General features: G+C 37.1%; 3 protein-coding genes across 5 annotated transcripts in view; 2 read left to right on the top strand and 1 right to left on the bottom strand.

Moving 5' to 3' along the window:
- Window positions 1-3,365: 3,365 nt before the first annotated feature.
- On the bottom strand, window positions 3,366-5,521 carry LOC135718043 (protein TAMALIN). Its single transcript, XM_065240335.2, has 8 exons — window positions 5,241-5,521; window positions 5,084-5,124; window positions 4,880-4,934; window positions 4,597-4,699; window positions 4,418-4,508; window positions 4,216-4,282; window positions 3,968-4,034; window positions 3,366-3,719 (listed from the first exon to the last, which is right to left on the bottom strand). The coding sequence occupies exons 1-8, from the start codon at window positions 5,415-5,417 to the stop codon at window positions 3,676-3,678; spliced, it is 645 nt and encodes a 214-aa protein (XP_065096407.1). The 5' UTR covers window positions 5,418-5,521; the 3' UTR covers window positions 3,366-3,675.
- Window positions 5,522-6,071: 550 nt separating this feature from the next.
- On the top strand, window positions 6,072-10,364 carry c7h7orf57 (chromosome 7 C7orf57 homolog). 2 transcript variants are annotated; one of them, XM_065240181.2, is made up of 8 exons: window positions 6,072-6,154; window positions 6,624-6,697; window positions 6,818-6,994; window positions 7,694-7,784; window positions 8,139-8,259; window positions 9,189-9,271; window positions 9,355-9,458; window positions 9,541-10,364. In XM_065240181.2, the coding sequence occupies exons 2-8, from the start codon at window positions 6,661-6,663 to the stop codon at window positions 9,591-9,593; spliced, it is 666 nt and encodes a 221-aa protein (XP_065096253.1). In that variant the 5' UTR covers window positions 6,072-6,154; window positions 6,624-6,660; the 3' UTR covers window positions 9,594-10,364. The 2 variants fall into 2 exon arrangements, with proteins under 2 accessions (XP_065096253.1, XP_065096254.1); XM_065240182.2 differs by having other exon boundaries at window positions 6,128-6,183.
- A 2,136-nt stretch (window positions 10,365-12,500) lies between these two features.
- pkp4 (plakophilin 4) overlaps window positions 12,501-19,629 on the top strand; it is a 48,846-nt gene continuing 41,717 nt past the window's right edge. The window contains exons 1-3 of one of the 2 annotated variants that reach the window (XM_065240184.2): window positions 12,501-12,687; window positions 17,012-17,139; window positions 18,764-18,876. In XM_065240184.2, the coding sequence (XP_065096256.1) occupies window positions 17,017-17,139; window positions 18,764-18,876 (236 nt within the window). In that variant the 5' untranslated portion in view covers window positions 12,501-12,687; window positions 17,012-17,016. The remainder of the gene's footprint in view (window positions 12,688-17,011; window positions 17,140-18,763; window positions 18,877-19,629) is intronic. The other variant, XM_065240185.2, reaches the window with a different exon arrangement.

Raw genomic sequence — 19,629 nt, 5'->3', positions numbered from 1 at the left:
ATGTACTTTTTTAACAAAAACAACTCTATAGAGGACATTTGCATTGCCGGTACAGAGGCACAAACTTTAAATCACGTCTCTAAAACACATATTATTCTCATGAAGTATTTCGTACCTTGTTTATTCCCACTCTGTGAAGCTGTATGAGGTTTATCCGTAGGGTCAAACTTCAATTCTTGTGGTTTGGGATTGAGGGTGAACTCCTAAGGAGAGAGAGAGATCAGTAGTAGTCTCCTGTTGCGAGCAATCTGTGCATGGCCGTATCTGTTCCTGCCTTTCTTTTCTCAACTCATCTGACTGGCGTTTGTTGACGCAGCCTCATTCTTATGCTCAGTCACAGAGCTGATGAGACTGTCAAGCCCTTTGTACAGAGCACAGTCACTTTTGACTCCTAAATTTGGAAATTAACTTATGGGATTCATGGGCTTTTTTTAACAAACAGTGCTAAATAGCACTAAAAGTAGTTGACTGGCTTGTAATAATAGGGGAACCATTTTAAGTGCCATATAGCACCTATGTAGGACCTGTGTAGAACCATATTGTGCTATATAGAACCATATCTGGTGCTAGTGGTGCTATATCACCCCAGGATGGTTCTTCATATATGCTTTATAGGTGCTATATAGCACTAAAAATAGTTTTTTATGATAACAAGGTTTTAGCTCTATTTAGCACCAATTTCTATAGAGATGACTTTCAGAAATAAAGGTGACAATGTTTTCACTGGGATGGTAACTTTTAAAAAGATCTGTACCCTTGTGGTACAGATAGGCTACAGTATGTACCTCTTAGGCAGGGGTTAAAGCAGGGGTGTCAAACTCAATTTCATCACGGGCCACATCAGCGTTATGGTTGCTCTCAAAGGGCCGGTTGTATTTAAACAACTTTTATTACTGTACATTGCATAATTTTCTCTGCATTTGCTTACAATTGGTTTTGTTAAAAACTCAATTAATACCTAGCTTTGAAGTAGAAGCCCAGGCAAATAATGACAAAGTATAGAGTACAACTATTCTACAGATTATTTTAAAAATAATTGTGGTGACAAAAACACATGTTGTATGTGAGTATACTCAAAATGTTCTGTTATCCTTCATTGTGCAGGTAGGAAAATGAGAGGCATTTTCAGATACTAATAAAGAGTTTTACAATCTCTGCCACAATATGCATTTATTAGAAACATATACTCTCGCTTGTCATTTCTTGCCCTCTATGCAAAAAAGCTGTGATTTATTTACTTATAATAACAATAAAATATTCTGTGAACTCTCGCGGGCCACTTAATTAACATAATTTGTAAGATCTTGCAGGCCAGATGAAATGAGGGGGCGGGCCGGATTTGGCCCGCAGGCCTTGAGTTTGACACCCCTGGGTTAAAGTGTCAAACTGTGGGTCAGGACCCACTAGTGGGTCGCACAGTGGGATCAGATGGATCCCGCAAAGTCACTTGGTTGTTGTAGTGAATGACACCAAAAACAGTTTTATCGTTAGTGGTAATAGTTTTGATATCAGTTATATTGGGATTGCAATTAAACTTAGATTTAATTTCATAAAATGACGTTGAAAATATAAACTGCTTTTCTCTAAAGTAGAACCAATTTTGTATTTCTAAATAGTTTTATCATTAATGGTAATGGTTTTGATATCAGTTATATTGGGATTGCAATTAAACTTAGATTTAATTTCATAAAATGACGTTGAAAATATAAACTGCTTTCCTCTAAAGTAGAACCAATTTTGTATTTCTAAATGTATTTCAATAAAAAAATTGTTTTGTTCTGAGATAGAAATACCACAATGAATCTTCAGGACAACTTTTTGTACATAGTCTACTCCAGGCGTCTCCAACGTGGTAATATTTATTTCTTACATATTTTTTATATATGCTTGGCTTGGTTTACATACATAACATTTTAAAAAACACTAAAACATCTCAACATATCAAGTACAATAAAATAAAATAAACAAGTAAAACAAAAAAGTTTTGAGTAGACATCTCAAAGAGTAGCCTTCCAGATTGTTTTATCCATTGTTGTAGCTTTTGCTCACAAAAAGATTGGAGACCCCTTCTCAAACCTTTTTTGTTTTACTTGTTGATATGTTTTATCATCGGTTAACATACATAACAGAAGCCAAGCTAATATAAAAAATCTAATAAATAAATATTAAAATTGAGGCTATTAATAATAGTATGTGCTTTGGCGGCCAACTCACAGACTCCGTGCGAGATCACTGTTATAGACGGTTTTATCAGATGCACCCTCGTTGTCAGCCGATCTGTAGTTAACATTGTATACATAAATTTTACACGGTAACATTAGCTCAGTGTAGTTTTAATACGCTTTATCCTAATAGTGGACAGAACAAAAACATCTCATTGGGTCAGAAGAAACAAACCCAGCCATTGGGTTAAATTAACACAGAAAATGTTTATATTTGATCGAACAATAAGTTAAAACAACCCAGCATTTTAAGTTGAAACAACCCAGCATTGGTTAAATTACAGCGCAATGGGTATGAACACAAAATAGAAAGCTCTCTGGCATTTCTGTAGGCCAGGGGACAACTCATTTCCTCAAGTTAAATGCATTTGTTGTACATTTCACAAATGACTGTATATTTAAACTTTCACAATAACTATAATGACTGAATCAACAGAAATCATCCCTTGATTATCTGCAAACTTTGCTTTCACAGATGTTCAGGTTATGTTAATCCTGTTATTGTATTGTGATAACAAGCTGTTTTACTCAGAAGCCAAAGACTGTGCTACTCTAAGGAAAGGATGTGTTGATTTTAACACATTATGTGTCATTTCGTGTTGATTTTGAGGTCAAATAAATGAAATGGACAACACAAGATGTGTTAAAACAACACAAAGTGTGTGTGTGTTTTCGAAAAATAGAGTGTGTTAAGTTAAGGACAACACATTAGATGTGTTAATTTAACACATTCATTTTAAGAGTGTAACAACGGGGTTTCATGAGGTCAAGCACACAGAAAAATCATTGGATTTGTCAATCATGCTTTATAAAGCGATGCGCATGCGATAAGGGATGTACTGTAAATGACGTGTCACTTCCTATCAGAGTTAAGATCAGCGTGGTGACTGAGAACTGCATCTGGTATTTTACCACTGACTGATGGTACCTGGGAAACCCACATCATCAGCAAAAGCAAACAGCACACAAATCAACTTATGCAAACCGCAGGCGACAAGATCAAGTGAACTGTGAAAAATAACCAAAGTGAAAGAAGCTTGTGCTACAAAACATCAAACCACATTCAAGAGTTTTTTTTTTTTTTAGGAACGTTTAATGAGATGTTATATGAAAACATGAATAAATAAATCACATGTGTTTATGTTTTATAATTTAATTTTAATAAATAAATAATGCCAAATGATAGATTCATAATACACATACAGTACACATGCAAAAAGCTTTAATACAGTCTAGTATAATACAAATAAATAAAAAAGTAAGAATTAAATCATTTAGTTTGTTCCGTATAGCGGTCTTGTTGTGCATAGACCACCCGGCAAATACTTTTTTGTGATTCGTTTGACGAAATTGCCAACATTTCTCTGGCTAGTGGGCACACACAGGTTTTCCAGGACGGGTCTGCTAGTTATCTCTTTAGTTATTCATACAGTCAACAGTGGGTAGCAGGAGATCATGTCTGAAGGTCAAAGGGCCTCTCAATGTTTTCCATGAGACCTGGAGGCAGAGAAGGGACTGTTTTATTACCCTAGCACTGAGAGATAGGTCTTTGTCAATGGTTTAAGTAACAAAATATAAAATGTCCCCACACATTGTGTCCTTTCCACATACACCCTTAAATATCTATTGTTGGCATCACAAAGGCAAACTGAGGGTTTAAGGGGAAATCATTTGAAATTCTGCGGAGAGCCGATTCCCACATTTCTATTTCTCAATCTCACACAAAGCCACGTATTAACACATACCTCGTCTCAGACGCACATCCTGTGTGATAACCGTCTGAAGCTCTTCGCATTTCTCTGTAAGCTCTCGCTGCGTGAGGGGGAAACACAGAGAGAAAAAAATGAACACCGAAGCTTCATTCACAATTTACACGACGTGTGAATTGTCGTAAGTGACCCCAACCCCAAATGTAGGCTAATTACAGCAAGGATCATGAAATGTAACGAACATCTGTTACAAAGAAACTTTCAAGACTTCAAGGGAAAATTACCTGCAGGAGATACAGTTTGCAAAGCAGTTGCCTCTGTTTTACTGTAGCATCTCTGATAATGTCCATCCTACATACACAACATAAACACATTTTGTTTAGATAATGAGATTATTATATTGGCATATACTATCATATATTCAAATATGGTTTAAGCATATCAAATGTACTTTACGCAACCACTGTTAACAGTTTTAAATCTTACTTCAACATGGTGGACTTTTGCATAATATCCTTGACCTGCTGATGTGTGAATCCTGTAACATATTCGCCGTTGACTGTGACTATAACATCACCTGAGAGGTCAGAGAAAGAGAGAAAATGTTGGTGTTAAACAGGCAAATGAAAGCAAAAAATAAAAGTTATAATTGAATGATAATTCACCTGTTGTTAATCCAGCAGTCATTGCCAGGCTGTTCTCTTTCACCCAGCATACACATGAGCTCAGATCTTGATCAGTGCTTACGGATGTCTCACTACTGCTTGTCTACAGACAGAAAGGAAAGAGCCAAATAGTTCATCATCCAAAATCCAATAATCCCCGGAACGGTAATGAGACTTCAGGCAGGTGTGTAATGCCTGAATGAATGATCAAAGAGTATGAGAAGAGAGAGAGAGAGAGAGAGAGAGAGAGAGAGGATGGGTGGAAGGGTAATGATGAGGTTACCTTGATGTCAAACCCAAAAGTTTCGTTTTCTTCTCTTCGTAAAATGAAGCTTTTCCTGTTAACAGCAAGAGAGATTAAATGAACGTGCTGCATTTTTCTACCTGATGTGACCATTAAAAAAAGATTACAAACAAATGTACCTTTTTACAAAATTTGCATATTTATCACATAATAAGAATAAGGCGATTAACATATATTATTTACCGTATGCACTGCTCTGCTGTTTTGTCTTGACAATGAAATTCCTAAAAAATGTAATTCAAATGATTTACATTGAACAAATGCAAATTCTGTATGATGAAATATTTCTATTATTGTAAATTAAAACAAATGGAAAAACTTTAATTGTTTCCTCACTTACGTTTTGTTTGTGTTTTTCTTTGTGTTGTTCATCTGTGTTAGATATTTTTAAATCGCTCGTGCCCTTCTGTGTTTTGTGTCCAGTGTTTAACAGGTTGTTTGTTGCGCAGCTGCTCTTTCCTAACAGTTTTCTGATGAACTGTACTGTTGCTGTCATCTTTACAGTGCGTGCTGACATCTCTGCTGCACAAAGTTTATCTCCTCCGGCTTTTACACGCGTTTATGAACGGATGTCACGTGACCACAGTGAAGTCCCTGGGGCTTCTCTTTGTATTTACTGTAATGCCTGCGTCTGTCAGCATAATTAGAGACTTACATTATATAGGTAACAAATATTAAAACCTTAAAGTTATGACGTAATATATAAAATAAAATATAATTTTACATCTCTGAAATACCTGATTCTGATTGGTCAGTGGTGACATTCTAAGTTCTGTTATTCCGGTAACAACCGCTAAACTGATAGCAAATGAATTTGTTACAAATGAGCACAAAATATTTAACATCATTATTGTGTCATGTTATTTACTAATGACACAAATATAATATAATATAATATTTTACATCTCTGAAATATACATCTCTAATATAAAATATAAATAACATCTCAAATACATAATATAATATGATATGAAATATAATTTTATATCTCTGAAATACCTGATTCTGATTGGTTCCGCCAAACTGATAGAAAATGAATTTGTTACAAAGAGCTTAAATATTTTGTATCATTGTGTCTACTAACATTTACTAATGTGGGAACTCTTATATAATATAATATAATATAATCCCACAATATAATCTTCGATCCGATCCTGTAGGTGGCAGCATCAGTCGTCTCTACGTTCAGGATGTTCCTACTGAAGAAGAGGAATCTAGGCGTCCCCCTTTCTGTTTGCTGGATACCACCACGACGTAAGCTTTGTCGTTTCCATTATCTTTATGTATGTATGTGCTGTTATATTAACAACGACTTAATTTTGTAAACGAAAATAACTATAAATATAATTATTCGCTGTTGTGTACATTCTAGTTTGATCTTTTTTCATAATCTCGTTTTTGCGTAGATGATGCGTGTGGTCCTGATTCTGCTTTGTTACTAGGCGACCATTCTGCCTCGCGAGCTATATGACAAACATGACAAAGCAATTTTCGAGAATTAGGCGAAATAATCAAAGTTTTTAGAAACATGATTATCAATAGCTGGATTTTTAAGGGTTGGGCATTTACGCTAGCTGCAGATTATCGATTATCTACCCAAATCTGGAAATGGCCAGTGCTCGTTATGTGGAGCTGGTTTGAAGGCATCAAATGACGATAAATCAGCTGACCTGCAATATCAATTAAAGGGTGAAATAAATAACTATATTTTCTGTCATTTCAGAGCAATCTAAAAACTACTGACCGATAAGACATCAGTCATGGATGCTGAGCCCAACTATCGCAGAACAAAACCAGGTAATGCCCATTTTGAGGAACATGCTTCCTTCCACCCTTAGCTTTACAAAATGCATAATGTGCAATATTTGTATATTTTGAATACACATAGATAATATAATAAAAAAAAAAACGTTGCAGGTATTAGGTCTCACAATCCTAATACAAACGGAGCTGCTGGACCCGCATCACAGATTCCGGGTTTGTCCTCAACTGCAGATGAAACACCTGAAGAAAAAACGAAAGGAGGACGACGTGTAGGACTTCAGGCCTCTGACTCGGATTATGTTAGATTGGCAAAACAAGGGGGACAAAAAGGTAAATGTGTAACTCCAGTGTGTTGAATGTCTGAAATTGTGCTGTGATTTTAAAGTCACAATGAAATTGAGTGGTATTTTTTACAAATGACTTATCTGTAAATTCATGGCCCATATAATCTTTAATCAAAAACGCAAATCTCCTCGAAACGATCTCTTTTAAATTCCAGTCATGAGGAATGGCAGGAGGGCGAGGCCCGAGAAAAGATTGCAGCGATTGGCAAAAAGCAACATGACCCCACTTCCAACGATCCAATCAATCCCGATGGACAAATTCAAGTCCCACCCTACCCTTTTTTTCCTCATTTTTATAAGCCGTTTTATTCGGATATACATCACGATGGGAAAAATAAGACAATTGCTACCTCCGTTTCACTGTGACTTTAAAATTTGTTAGAAATGGCAAACATCTTGCTAGTCCTACTGTGAATGAAATGCAGTATAGTATGCAGTATGCAGCTCATCATTTGATTGAATTCTCTAAATTTAGGACATTTGTACACAAGATTATAATAAAAATGCAAAACTAGATAGCATTTTTTATCAATGGAGACATTTACATAGTGGCTAATTTAGTATAAACTATTTATAGTTTAAAATAGTTTGTAATACTTAATATGTAGTATACCATGCTTTAAAAGGTTATTACTCACTTCCGAACATATCCATATTTATGCTGCTTATTTTATTTGTATTATAGGTTTGCTGTGGCATGAAGATCCTGTTGAAAATCCAGATAGTTCCTACACACCCTCTAACTTTCTCTGTGATACTCTAGATGGTCAAGATAGGTGAGCATTTTTTTAACTTGGCAAGTTAACAATAGATGACGATTTGTAAAGCCTTAGATGCATACCATGTAGATTTAGAGAGAGATCCTATGCTTGTAACAATTTGTCAACATTAATGAATTATATTATTATAAAAACAGCAACAAACTTATAGAAACTTGGTGTTCATTGAATCAGCCATAAAGCCGCAAAGATGTCAGTTCATCCTGGTAAATGTTCAAGTAACCGTTGGTGGTCTCATGGTAGGCTGTCTCATATTTAGTAGTGTAACATTCTAGAGCTGTGTGGTAATAGAGAGGTAACCCCAAACCCCAACCATTGTTGGGTTCAATCGTGTGATTTTTATGATTGCAGCAGGAGTAAAGCAGCTACCCCTGATGGAGAACGCAAGCATCAGTCTAAAGGGGCCGCAAAGCCACTGGAGGCCCCATTTGGAACTGATAACTGTTCTGCATGGGACAGGGAGACTGATAAGGTGATTGAGACTGTGACAGTCTGCTCGTGCATTGCCATCGCTTACTGTATATAAAATACCCCAAAATTGCCATATTCTGAAGAATTCTTCAGTTTTCATCATCATTTAAGTTTACTTTTTTGACATGTTTGCATTGTTAAACAAAACCAAAACTGAATTTGTTTCATTTTTGTGATTTTTCATTGTTTTAATTTTGATTCGTCTTGATTGATTAACCACTTTTTCCTCACATGACAATACTGTGGGACTTTGGCAAGACACTCTATTTAGTTTTACTTTAAAGGCGGGGTGCATGATCTCTGAAAGCAAATGTTAATATTTAAAATCACCTAAACAAACACAGCCCTACCCCAATATAATCTGGACCTTCTTTTGATGGACCCGCCCCACACATACGCAACCCAGGCAACGATGTCGGTTAATAAACATGCCCCTTACTGCTGATTGGCTACAATTGTGTATTGGTACTCAGCCCCTCGACTCTCTTTTCCAAAATGTTTTTCAAAAATCATGCACCCCCGCTTTTAAGGATATATATATCATGGTCACTGTACCGTGCTTTAAGGCTATACTTGTACTAGACTAAAAAAAGACTATATTGTAGGTTTATTTACTATACATCCCTGTTGTTTCAGACCACTGACTCGGTTTACCCTTGCTGTGGCTATGAGCAAAATAGCCCACATCACTTACAGAACCTCAGATCTTCTGCCCCCAGTTATGTTTAGGAATCATCTAATCAAATTATCAATCATTTATCTAATTTTTATTAATGAGGTTTTGTTCCTTTATTACTCATCTTTTTGAATTCCTGGATGGTTTGTTTTTCATTATTATGAATTCATCATACAAGGTACATCTGCATTGTTTTACTCCCAAACAATCTAAACTTAATCTTGAAGTAATCAGTATCAAATGTCTATAAACAGGGGATCAACAATGCTACATCAGGCATGGAGAAAGTCTCCCTAAGCCAAAAAGATATCGAGGAGACCAACAGGTTCAAAAAAACGTACGTGTCAATTTACAAATTTTCGAAAGTATACAAAGTACACTCTTCATTTCCAATATGTGATCATTGGTTTGACTTTATAGGTCCCATGATAAGAAGTCCGCAGCTCCGGTGAGCATGTCCAAACTGTTAAGCTTTGGTTACGTCGAGGAGGAGAAGAAATCTCCCAATGATGATGATACTTCAAGTGAGTTAACATTTACATTGCGTCCAATGAATGTATGTTACAAGACAAATTATCTCAATAATATAACATTTGTGTCTTTTAGGCCTGGCCTCTGAGCAGACCAGCACCATTGCACCAGAAGACGAGTTAGAATAGATGTTGTCCCCCTAAATCCTTCTTCAAAAATTGTTCTTCTCAAGTGTCCACATATGCTCTTTTACATCAACACCTTACTCCGCTTTAACCGAGACCAGCTTTTAGTCGTCTGATAAACATTGCTGTCATCATTCTGCATCTTTAACTAAACTACAAGTGTGTGTTTGCTCACATATCTATGGTGCTCGTGAACTGAAAAACTATACCCCTATAAAGAAGTAATATTGTGTCACTACTTACAAACTGAAGGGTGTGTGCAACATAAACTAAACTGTATATGCATTGAACGTTTATGCCAAGGTGATGTTAAATTTTCTTAATTTCTTAATATGAGTTGTTTCTAACGCTATTTATTTTAGCAGTGCGGTAAAACTTTAGAAAATCTTGAGATGGCACAGTTGATCCAGTTATCACACGTAGACAGACAGGATGTATTTACGCTACGTTAAACTACCGTTTCCCATCGCATCGCTATGAAGAAACTTTTAAGCACCTTTATTTTTAAGTGTGTGCATTAATTGACCATGAAATAAGGTGATGCCCTTATTAAGGATATAAGAACATGAAGGGGATTCAGGAAGTTTGCATTTGTGAATGTCTGTTTTGTTGATAGAGTTGATGTGATAGGACAGTAAATAATAATCTCGGATTATGTTGTTTTTGTGTTTTATGCTGCGTAATTACTTTAGGTTCACAAAAGATGTTTACACTTGCTGTAAGTTAACGTCTACAAGTGAAAAATTAATAAAATCGCATGTGCATGAAACATTTGTTGTTTTGTAGTTGTTAATCATTACTAGTTTGAGCCACTGTTGCATAATTTTAGTTTTCAAAAAGCCCGATCAAAGTTAACATATAAACCTTTGAAAACAAACTTAAATTTTCCAAAAATGTTCCGGAAGGTGTATGTAAACTTTTTATCACAACTGTAACTTTAAAGGGGACATTTCACAAGACATTGAAATAAATATTTGGTGTCCCCAGAATACAAATGTGGCGTTTTGGGGTGTGTCCCTTTAAAAGCAAATAAGCGGATGAAATGCAAACACATAGGGGCGGTTTCCCGGACAGGGATTAGTCTAGTCCCAGACTTAAACACTTTTAAGAGCTCTCCAAACTGAAAATAACTTGCACTGACATTTCTTAAAATACATCAGTGCCCTTTGTTTTACCTCAAAATGCACACCGGTAATGTTTTTAGTAAGGCATGTTTGTTAAAACTAGTTATATTTCCTAATTAAACTAAGGCCTAGTCCTGGCTTAAGCTAAACCCTGTCCGGGAAACCACCCCATATTGTCATGATGGTGGTTTGAAATTGAAACTCAATTGTGCTGTCAATAATTTTTTGTTGTTGTTGGATAGTGCAGATTAAGGGGCTGTATTATTATAATAATAAGATCCGCTTTTGATACCACAAGGGGAGACACGTTTCAATTACCTATTTTAAGTTCAAAAGATTTTCTAGGTTTTTAGAAGCACTTGGAACAATAATATCACTTAAACATGGAAAAAATCTTATTTTCATGATATCTCCCCTTTAATGTGGGCAAAAAATTCATAGAGGCATTCGTTTTAATAGCGAATAAAAACATTTCAATAATAAATGGACAAAACGCAGTTGTTAAAACCACCAACAGCAATAAAAATAGAAGAATTCAATTATCAGATGTAATAAAAAGTAAACGCTCCTTGTAGAGTTGTAGAGGGCTTGTAGAGTTCAAGAAAAACATAATCCAATAGTTAAGGATGTGGAATGCTAACAAAGGCTATAGATTCAATCCCAGGTAGCTGCAACCCAGCACTGGTGAGTTACTGAGATGACAATCCAACTCATTCATCATAGCACCCTTGACCTAGGCATTTAACTTTCAGCCACTACAATTAATCACTGTATGTAAAGCATCTGCTAAATGTCAGAAGTGGACAATCGGGAGATAGGAAGATTAATTAAATGAATTATTTTATTGCTTCTATAATGCCAGGTGTGCCAGTTAATAAACATTTGTATTAGTGCATGTCAGGCAGGAATTCTATTCCTTGTCTTTTTCCTTGGATTCATTAGCTCTTTATAGATCGATATGGTATTTGAATACAAGGTCTGAAAACTTCTAAGAACCCTCACAAAAGTGTTTTGTAAGACTGTCATGACTCAGTAAAACAATTGGCAGAGATTAAGTTGCCTTAGCAGTAGCCGCAGCAGCAGCACAAAGGTCATGGATTCGATAGGGAAAACGCACTATGATGAAAAATGTATATCTTGAATGCAGTATAAGTTGCTTTGACCTTTGACAGATGCATAAAATGTCTCTGTACTATCAACGGTGATTTCCAATAAATAAAATGTGCTTTAGTAAGAGTGGAGTCTGTTGAATTTATCTGAGCTCCCAAAGGGAGCTGTCCACACGATGGCAATGTTGCCTCATCTTAACTTGGAAAACCCTTCAGAAAACCATACATTTTTAAAATCTCTTCGTAAAACATGAATGTCGCGTCGGATAGTCTTCGCTAAAGTTATGTGGACTTTGTTTAACCTCCCCACACACAAAGTTACCCAGAGAATACTACAAATGTGTTTCATCGAATGCAAAGTAAAGAGCATTTACCTGAGAGAACTCGCACTCACAAAAACACTTGGCCATTTGTGTAACATATCAGGCAGTTTTGTTTCTTCCTGTAGCCGTAAATATATAGAATTTTTTACAGTCAACCAGTCGACTACATGGCAACACAGTTAAATGGCCTGGCTGCTGCTGAAACGGCAGGTGTGTTCGATTTCATGCGGCGCTGCGCAAATCAAACGGCATATGACATCAAAGTAGCGCGAAAAGCGATTCAAATCCCGGGAATTCTCATCGCTCTCGCGATATGTTGATTCCACCCACGAAACGGTCTGCACAAATCAGCGTGAAAGTCGAACACACCGAGCGACTACGTCACGCGCTCTGACCCTCTTGCTCATGGAAGCGCGCGAGACCCAGCCGGAGCCGCCCGTTGATCGCATAAAAACACGTTTGGGGAAAATGTCATCCAACGATTCTCTTTCAGATGGATATATCAGTCGCCGCCAGTGATTTACGTTTCGGAAGTGTCGCGGTAAGTGCCCGAGATTTCGTGCGGCTCCAACGGAGCGTTGCTAACATCTGGCGCGCGCTGGCGTTGAGAATTCCGCGCGAGCGCTTTTCCTGCTTATCTGCAGATCTCGTGCATCGGTCATTTCTAAAATTGTGTCGTAATAAACGCGGTGGTCAGCGCGCAGTTTGTTTCCACGTCGAGGCGCCTGTGCACGTTTTAATCCTTCATCCGTCTTGTGTGTTGTTTTTATTGCATCGGTTAACTGTGCAGAAAATATGTTATTGTCCCATACTTGTGTGTAAATATAGTTGGACCGATTGCTTTTTTAATGCTTAAAGCTACTTAACTTAAGTAGTTGTCGCCTCCAACACCTCTAATCGACATACCTACACCTTCCATCTTCATTCTTATCTCTGACCCTTCATATGTCCCACTGAACACTGCATGGCGCATTTGGCCCATCTGCTCATAAAATATTAACCAGGTCAAGACATTGACCATGTAGCATGGCTTGTATTTAAATGGCTGATGACATTGAGAAGTATTGTGATGGTTGATGCCTGTGAAGTGCTGTAGGCTGTAGTCTGCTAAATGCTAGACCACCTAATAGACACTTTCTTTATGCATAATTAAGCAGCTCTGTTCTTGCTCTTATAATAATTTGAACTCAACAGGATCGAAGAGAAGCCTTTGCTCTGATAGCAGTGTAGTTGCAGTTTTAGCTGCCTCATCATATTGACTAGAGTTCAGATGGGATGCAGGTTTGCTGATGTGCACCGTGTCATTGCTGCTGCTGTGCGGTAATTTGCTCTGGGAAGTCCACAATTACAGTATGGGATAATGGGAACAGTGTATCAACGTTCAGGAGACGTGTTACTGGTCTTTACACTGCATGGGCATGTTATGTGGTCTGGAAAAGCATTCAGGGGAGTTTTGTGTGTGTGTGTGTGGCCATGGTTGGGGTTTTACTCCATTAGAGGCGGGAAAATGTCTGACAATTTTGTGTGATAGTATACACTGTCCAATGAGAAGCCTACCATTAAATAACCATTTGTTACTGCTAATATGATGGGGTAACAGTGTGCTCTTTGTTTTAGATATGAATGTATTTTTAACAAATTCTTCTTTTGCATATTCTATAGAGTTTTACGTTTTACTGCTGTGCATTTAAATAACAGTGTATGTGACAAATACAAGCGTAAAGCCTGTTACTGCACTGCTTCTGTGTATTTAAGGCCTGTGCTTTGACTGACAGAGTCTTGGTTAATCCGTTGTGGCAGTGGGTGGGGATTTTAAGGACTTCCAAAGTGGATTTGGATTTCATTCTTAAGAATTGTTACACAGTAGACTACTTCCATTTATGAAGTTTATAAGCTTCAAATCATTTAATTATAAACGTGTGTGTGTGTGTGTGTGTGTGTGTGTGTATACCGCAGAGTCATCTTTAAGATGTTACCATGTCATATATGTGTATCTTAATACTTCATGCATTAATGCATCTGGACAGTTTTATTAAAAGCGACTTGCAGTGCATTACATTTTATCAGTATGTATTTTCCCTGGGAATCAAACCGCTTATCTTTGCGCTGTTAACACAATGCTGTACCAACTGAGCCACAGAAATGGGAATTCACCTTTGTTATTTGCTATTACGGAAAGCTGCAGCTAGGGCTGAAGACTAATCTGTTCCTTTTAGTTTCAAGACACTAAGGCCATACAGTAAGAAGACATCTGCTGATCGGGCTATTTTTGCTTTTGGTTGGGGGGGAGGGTATTGGTAAGGGAACAGGTTGTCTTGTCATGCTGTCGCGTGGTGGGATGCTGGAACACATTGGAATACGTCCCATAGTGCCTTGCCATGATGCTGCCAGGAACTATGATTATAGGCTTCGTCGCCAATGCAAGCATTCTGTGAAATCTCCATGCAGTTTTCTTGTACGCTGTCTCAATAGACTTTATTTCAATATTATTAATAATATTCTTTGGTGCATAATATATAGTTAGTTCAAGAAGAAAAGGGGTTTGGTTTGTCTTCATATAGTGCCCTTCCATTATCATCATTTCAATCTTTGACATGACTTTACTTAGTCAATTTTACAGATATCAAGGTTATATTTTCACAGAATGTTCTTTATATTATCTCAGAGGATGATTTTAGCTAGAAAACAGTAAATCATACTTAAGATGGGTTTTCACGGGCAGGCTTACATTTTATTAATCAAATGTAACTTTGCAATCTTACATACACATGCAACTGAAGATACAGTAAACCTGACCTTCAGCCTTTATGTCCTGTGTCAAATGCCTGATTAAAATTAATCGCCAGGGGTGTTTAAGACATCAAAAGTTATCTTACCCAACTCGCTGCACATTTTAGATGGAGCGACTCAATCCATTGTGCTTTGTGTGATGGATATTGTTTTAAAGGGACATTCCACTTTTTTTAAAAAAATATGCTAATTTTCCAGCTCCCCTAGAGTTAAACATTTGATTCTTACCGTTTTGGAATCCATTCAGCTGATTTCCGGGTCTGGCGCTAGCACTTTTAGCATAGCTTAGCACAATCCATTGAATCTGATTAGACCATTAGCATTGGGCAAAAAATAAATGAAGAGTTTTAATATTTTTCCTATTTAAAACTTGACTCTTAGTTAGATCTTGTACTAAGACCGACAGAAAATTAAAAGATGCGATTTTCTAGGCAGATATGGCTAGGAACTATACTCTTATTCTGGCGTAATAATCAAGGACTTTTCTATCGTAACATGGCTACAGCAGGCGTAGTGATATTACGCACTGCCTGAAAATTATCCCCTGCCATTGAAAGTAACCAAGGGGACTATTTTCGGGCCGTGCGTAATATCACTACGCCTGCTGCAGCCATGTTACATCAGTAAAGTCACTGATTATTACGCCAGTTTGAGCCATATCTGCTTAGAAAATCACAGCTTTTAATTTTCTGTTGGTCTTAGTACACGATGTAACTACAGAAGTTAAGATCAAAGAGTCAGAAGAGTCAAGTTTTAAATAGGAAAAACATCAAAACTCTTTGGTTATTTTTTAGTGCGATGCTAATGGTCTAATCAGATTCAAAAGATTGTGCTAAGCTATGCTAAAAATGCTAACGCCAGACCCGGAGAACAGCTGAATGGATTTCAAAACGGTAAGAATCAAATGTTTAACTCTAGGGGAACTGGAAAATGAGCATATTTTCAAAAATAGTAGAATGTCCCTTTAAAGCAGTTTCACAAAGAATATTGTCTTACAAACCCTTCAGCATTGCTGTTGCTAGAATTCATTAGGCCAGACTCCATGCACCCTGCAGTTTTAAGATGCATTTATTGGCTCTGGTCACAAGGCCCAGTACAATGTTCCTAGTTGTCCTCCCCCAACCATGGCCTTGCCCTTCAGTAAATAAGGCCATATTCAGCCGCATGGCTCTTAGCATGGTGCCTTGATTAATATGCGTAGTGTTATTTTGGCAGAAACTTGCCAGCGACTACTTAACATGTAGATAATGTAATGCTTACCGTAACAGTATTACAAATGAATAGTTTTAATGTTGTGAAAAGGCCCAGAGGATGTAAACATACAGTATTAACTAAGTACTGGTGGAAAGAAGATTGTGTGTAAATAGATCATATGTAAAGCTGATTAAAATATATAAATGTAAGTGTATATATATAGATAGATAGATAGATAGATAGATAGATAAATATTGCAATGTAGAAATAATAACTCTGAATTAATATACTGTATGCAATAATGTGCAGTCAGAAAACAATACCTGTATATCACAGATAGATCTCTGTGGATGGAAATTAGAAATGTGATGGGTGCAATTATGAAGTAATGACGTTGATGAAATCTGTTTTAATTATGCTTTTCCCTCTTCTCGCTTTAGTGTTATACACACACACTTTAACTGCTGCTGCTACATTTCTTGTTAAAGTGCCCCTATTATGTTGCTAAAAATAAAATATTTGGGTATTTGTTGTAATGCAATGGTGATTTATGGTTCAAAAAACACATTATTTTGCACATACCATACATTATACATTACATCGTATATACCTAAATTATATTATCACCAATTTTGTGTTCATCTCATTTCCTGTCATTGAAATGATCAAACACATCGGTTGACAACCAACCAACAGCTCTGGTAGCAGGCAGACAAATTTGGTATTGATACAGTTGATAATATGATATAAAAAATATTTATGATAGATAAATGAATATAGCAATATAGAGTGTCAGTCCTATAGCCTATAATGTATCATTATTCAGATTCAGTGCATATTAATGGTAATAAATAATTGTATTTGTGTGTGATCGTGTGCAGGGGGAATGCCTACTCCTAGGCAAAGCCCTGTGGAGGAAGGGGAGGTGTTGAGCACCGAGGGAAGATCCAACAACAACATGGCGACTGATGCCACCACCAGCAACCTGCTGGCCTCTGTTAAAGAGCAGGTACATCGCAACGCTGCCCTCTGCTTGCTTTTAGCACTTAAAGGGACACTGATATTATTTCTTATTGGACTATTTTCCGGCACTACGTAATATCATTGCGCCTCCTGCAGCCATGTTACAGCAGAAAAGTCCTTGATTATTATGCCAGAATGAGAGTATAGTTCCTAACATATCTGCCAAGAAAATCGCAACTTTTAATTTTCAGTTGGTCTTAGTACACGATGTAACTACAGAAGAGTCAAGTTTTAAATAGGAAGAATATCGAAACTCTTTGGTTATTTTTTAACGCGATGCTAATGGTCTAATCTGATTCAATGGATTATGCTAAGCTATGCTAAAAGTGGTACCGTCAGACCCGGAGATGGGCTGAATGGATTCCAAAACAGTAAGAATCAAATTGAAAATGAGCATATTTTAAAAAAAAAAAGTGGAGTGTCCCTTTTATTGTTCACCTTGAGGACACAAATATTCAGTTTAGACTCGTTACCAGAGCTGATAATATTATATTTTCTCACATAAGCTTTGATGCTTTAACCTTCAAATTGCCTTCACAGTTCAATATCATTAAAATTACTCATTAACTGTTAGCATACTGTAATCGTTACGGGTCATGTTAGCATTGAGAGTACAATCTTTGTTTAAATTCAAATAATTTCATGTCAATCGTATAAAAATGTAATTGTCAGAAAAGCAGCAACGAAGCTTCACCCCAAACTCAAAAGTTGCTGGGTCAAAAGCAGGTTGTGCTAAATAGTACGATAAAATGAACCCCCTCATGAAAAATGTTACACATAGCAGTGGGATTGTGTTGAATTTATCGGGCCAATGTCAGATTTAACGTGTTTTATCAAGACTGCAAAACCTGCAGCATCGATTTGACTCTTTGTGTTTGCGTCAATGGCCAAGTCTTCTGTTTTCTTTCTGCTCCGTTTGGACCGAATCAGGACATTGGCAAGTATTGTCACTCTCAACAATAGCTTGAATAGCACAAGCCTGGTACAGCTTGTAGCTCACAGCATGGCACAAGAGAGATAGCCATTGCCCAACCGTCTCACCCTAAGAACAACGCTCAATAATCTGTTCTTTTCATTGCCTTCAATATTTACAACAATGCTATTTCCCACCACCAATAATCGGCTGCTGGAAATGAACTCGCCGTACTTTCCAGGAAGGAAATTTGTTTTAAAGTAGGTGCTCTAAAATTCATTGCGATGTAACGGTGAAAGGCAGTAATGAAATCCAAAGTGATACAGCATTGATATTAAAACACAGAGCCAATGCAACAGCAGTGTGTGGCTGTGTTTGTTTTTGTGTGTGTGTCTCCTTTAAGGGCAGCTGCATTAACAAGTCTGTGTGTATTAGTGAGAGGCAGGCCAACAGCGTAGCCTCCTCGGCTTACACACACACACTAAAACAAACACACATGCACACACCGACAGGCTTCAGAAACAGCATGAGAGAGTGGGCAAAAACCCTGCAAAGACGGCTATGGCTTTTAAAGTCAAATTTATGTCTTAATAATATTAGTATGGAGTGAATGGCTTTTTAATTGTGGACAGCCTTCATGTTATGGCTCTAAGCAAAGCAACCGAATTCACTTTTTGTCTCTGCGGTTTTTGCGAAGGAGCTCCAGTTTGAGCGATTAACCAGAGAACTTGAAGAAGAGAGACAGATTGTAGCCAATCAGCTGGAACGATGCAGGTTGGGGGCGGAGTCTCCAGGTGCTGCGAGTGACAGGTAAGCTTATAATTTGATGAGCTCTGATTTAATGTCTCTGATGATAAATGATCAGTTGTTTTGGATGTACAGCTTTTTATAGTTGCCAAGAGACCAGCTCAGCATGTTTTTTTTCATCGCAACATTTGCGTGTCTGTAAATCTGTTCATTATGCCTCTGATGTGGGTTTTAACAGATAATAAGTTCATCCATAAATTATTATTCTGTCATCATTTACTCACCCTTGTGCTCTTTCAAACTGATTTGTTTTATTTTCTGCTGTGAACCACACAAAAAAGATCTTAGTTTATAGACAGATGCACTTCTTATCCTTAAAGGCATAGTTCACCCAAAAATGAAAATTCTGTCACTATTTACTCACCCTCAAATACAAATAATGACAGTTTACCTAAAAATGAAAAAGTTATCTTTTTTAATTCTCTGATGCACATGAAGAGGATAGCAAGGTTGCTATGAGACGACAAGGTTTCGATGTTTCTCTCACAAAGCTTTTGTATGGTCTCAGAAGGCTTGGCAATATAATAGGACTCAAGTCATATGGTCTACCTTTGTACCTTTTGGGGCTTGACATCATAAATAACTGGCCAAATTGTTATTGTATGGAAAGTAGGGATGTGCATTTCTGAAATTTTTTCATTTCGATTAATCCATAGGTCTGAAGAACGAGTACTCGATTAACTGGGGGCGGGGCAATCAAAGGGGCGGGGCGTACACGTCATGGTGAAAATGAAAATATTTTGATTAAAACACTCA

The sequence above is a fragment of the Paramisgurnus dabryanus genome, chromosome 7 (assembly GCF_030506205.2).
Source record: "Paramisgurnus dabryanus chromosome 7, PD_genome_1.1, whole genome shotgun sequence".
NCBI lineage: Eukaryota > Metazoa > Chordata > Actinopteri > Cypriniformes > Cobitidae > Paramisgurnus > Paramisgurnus dabryanus.
Note: the sequence above shows the minus strand (reverse complement) of the source record. Positions and strands in the feature narration are given on the sequence as shown.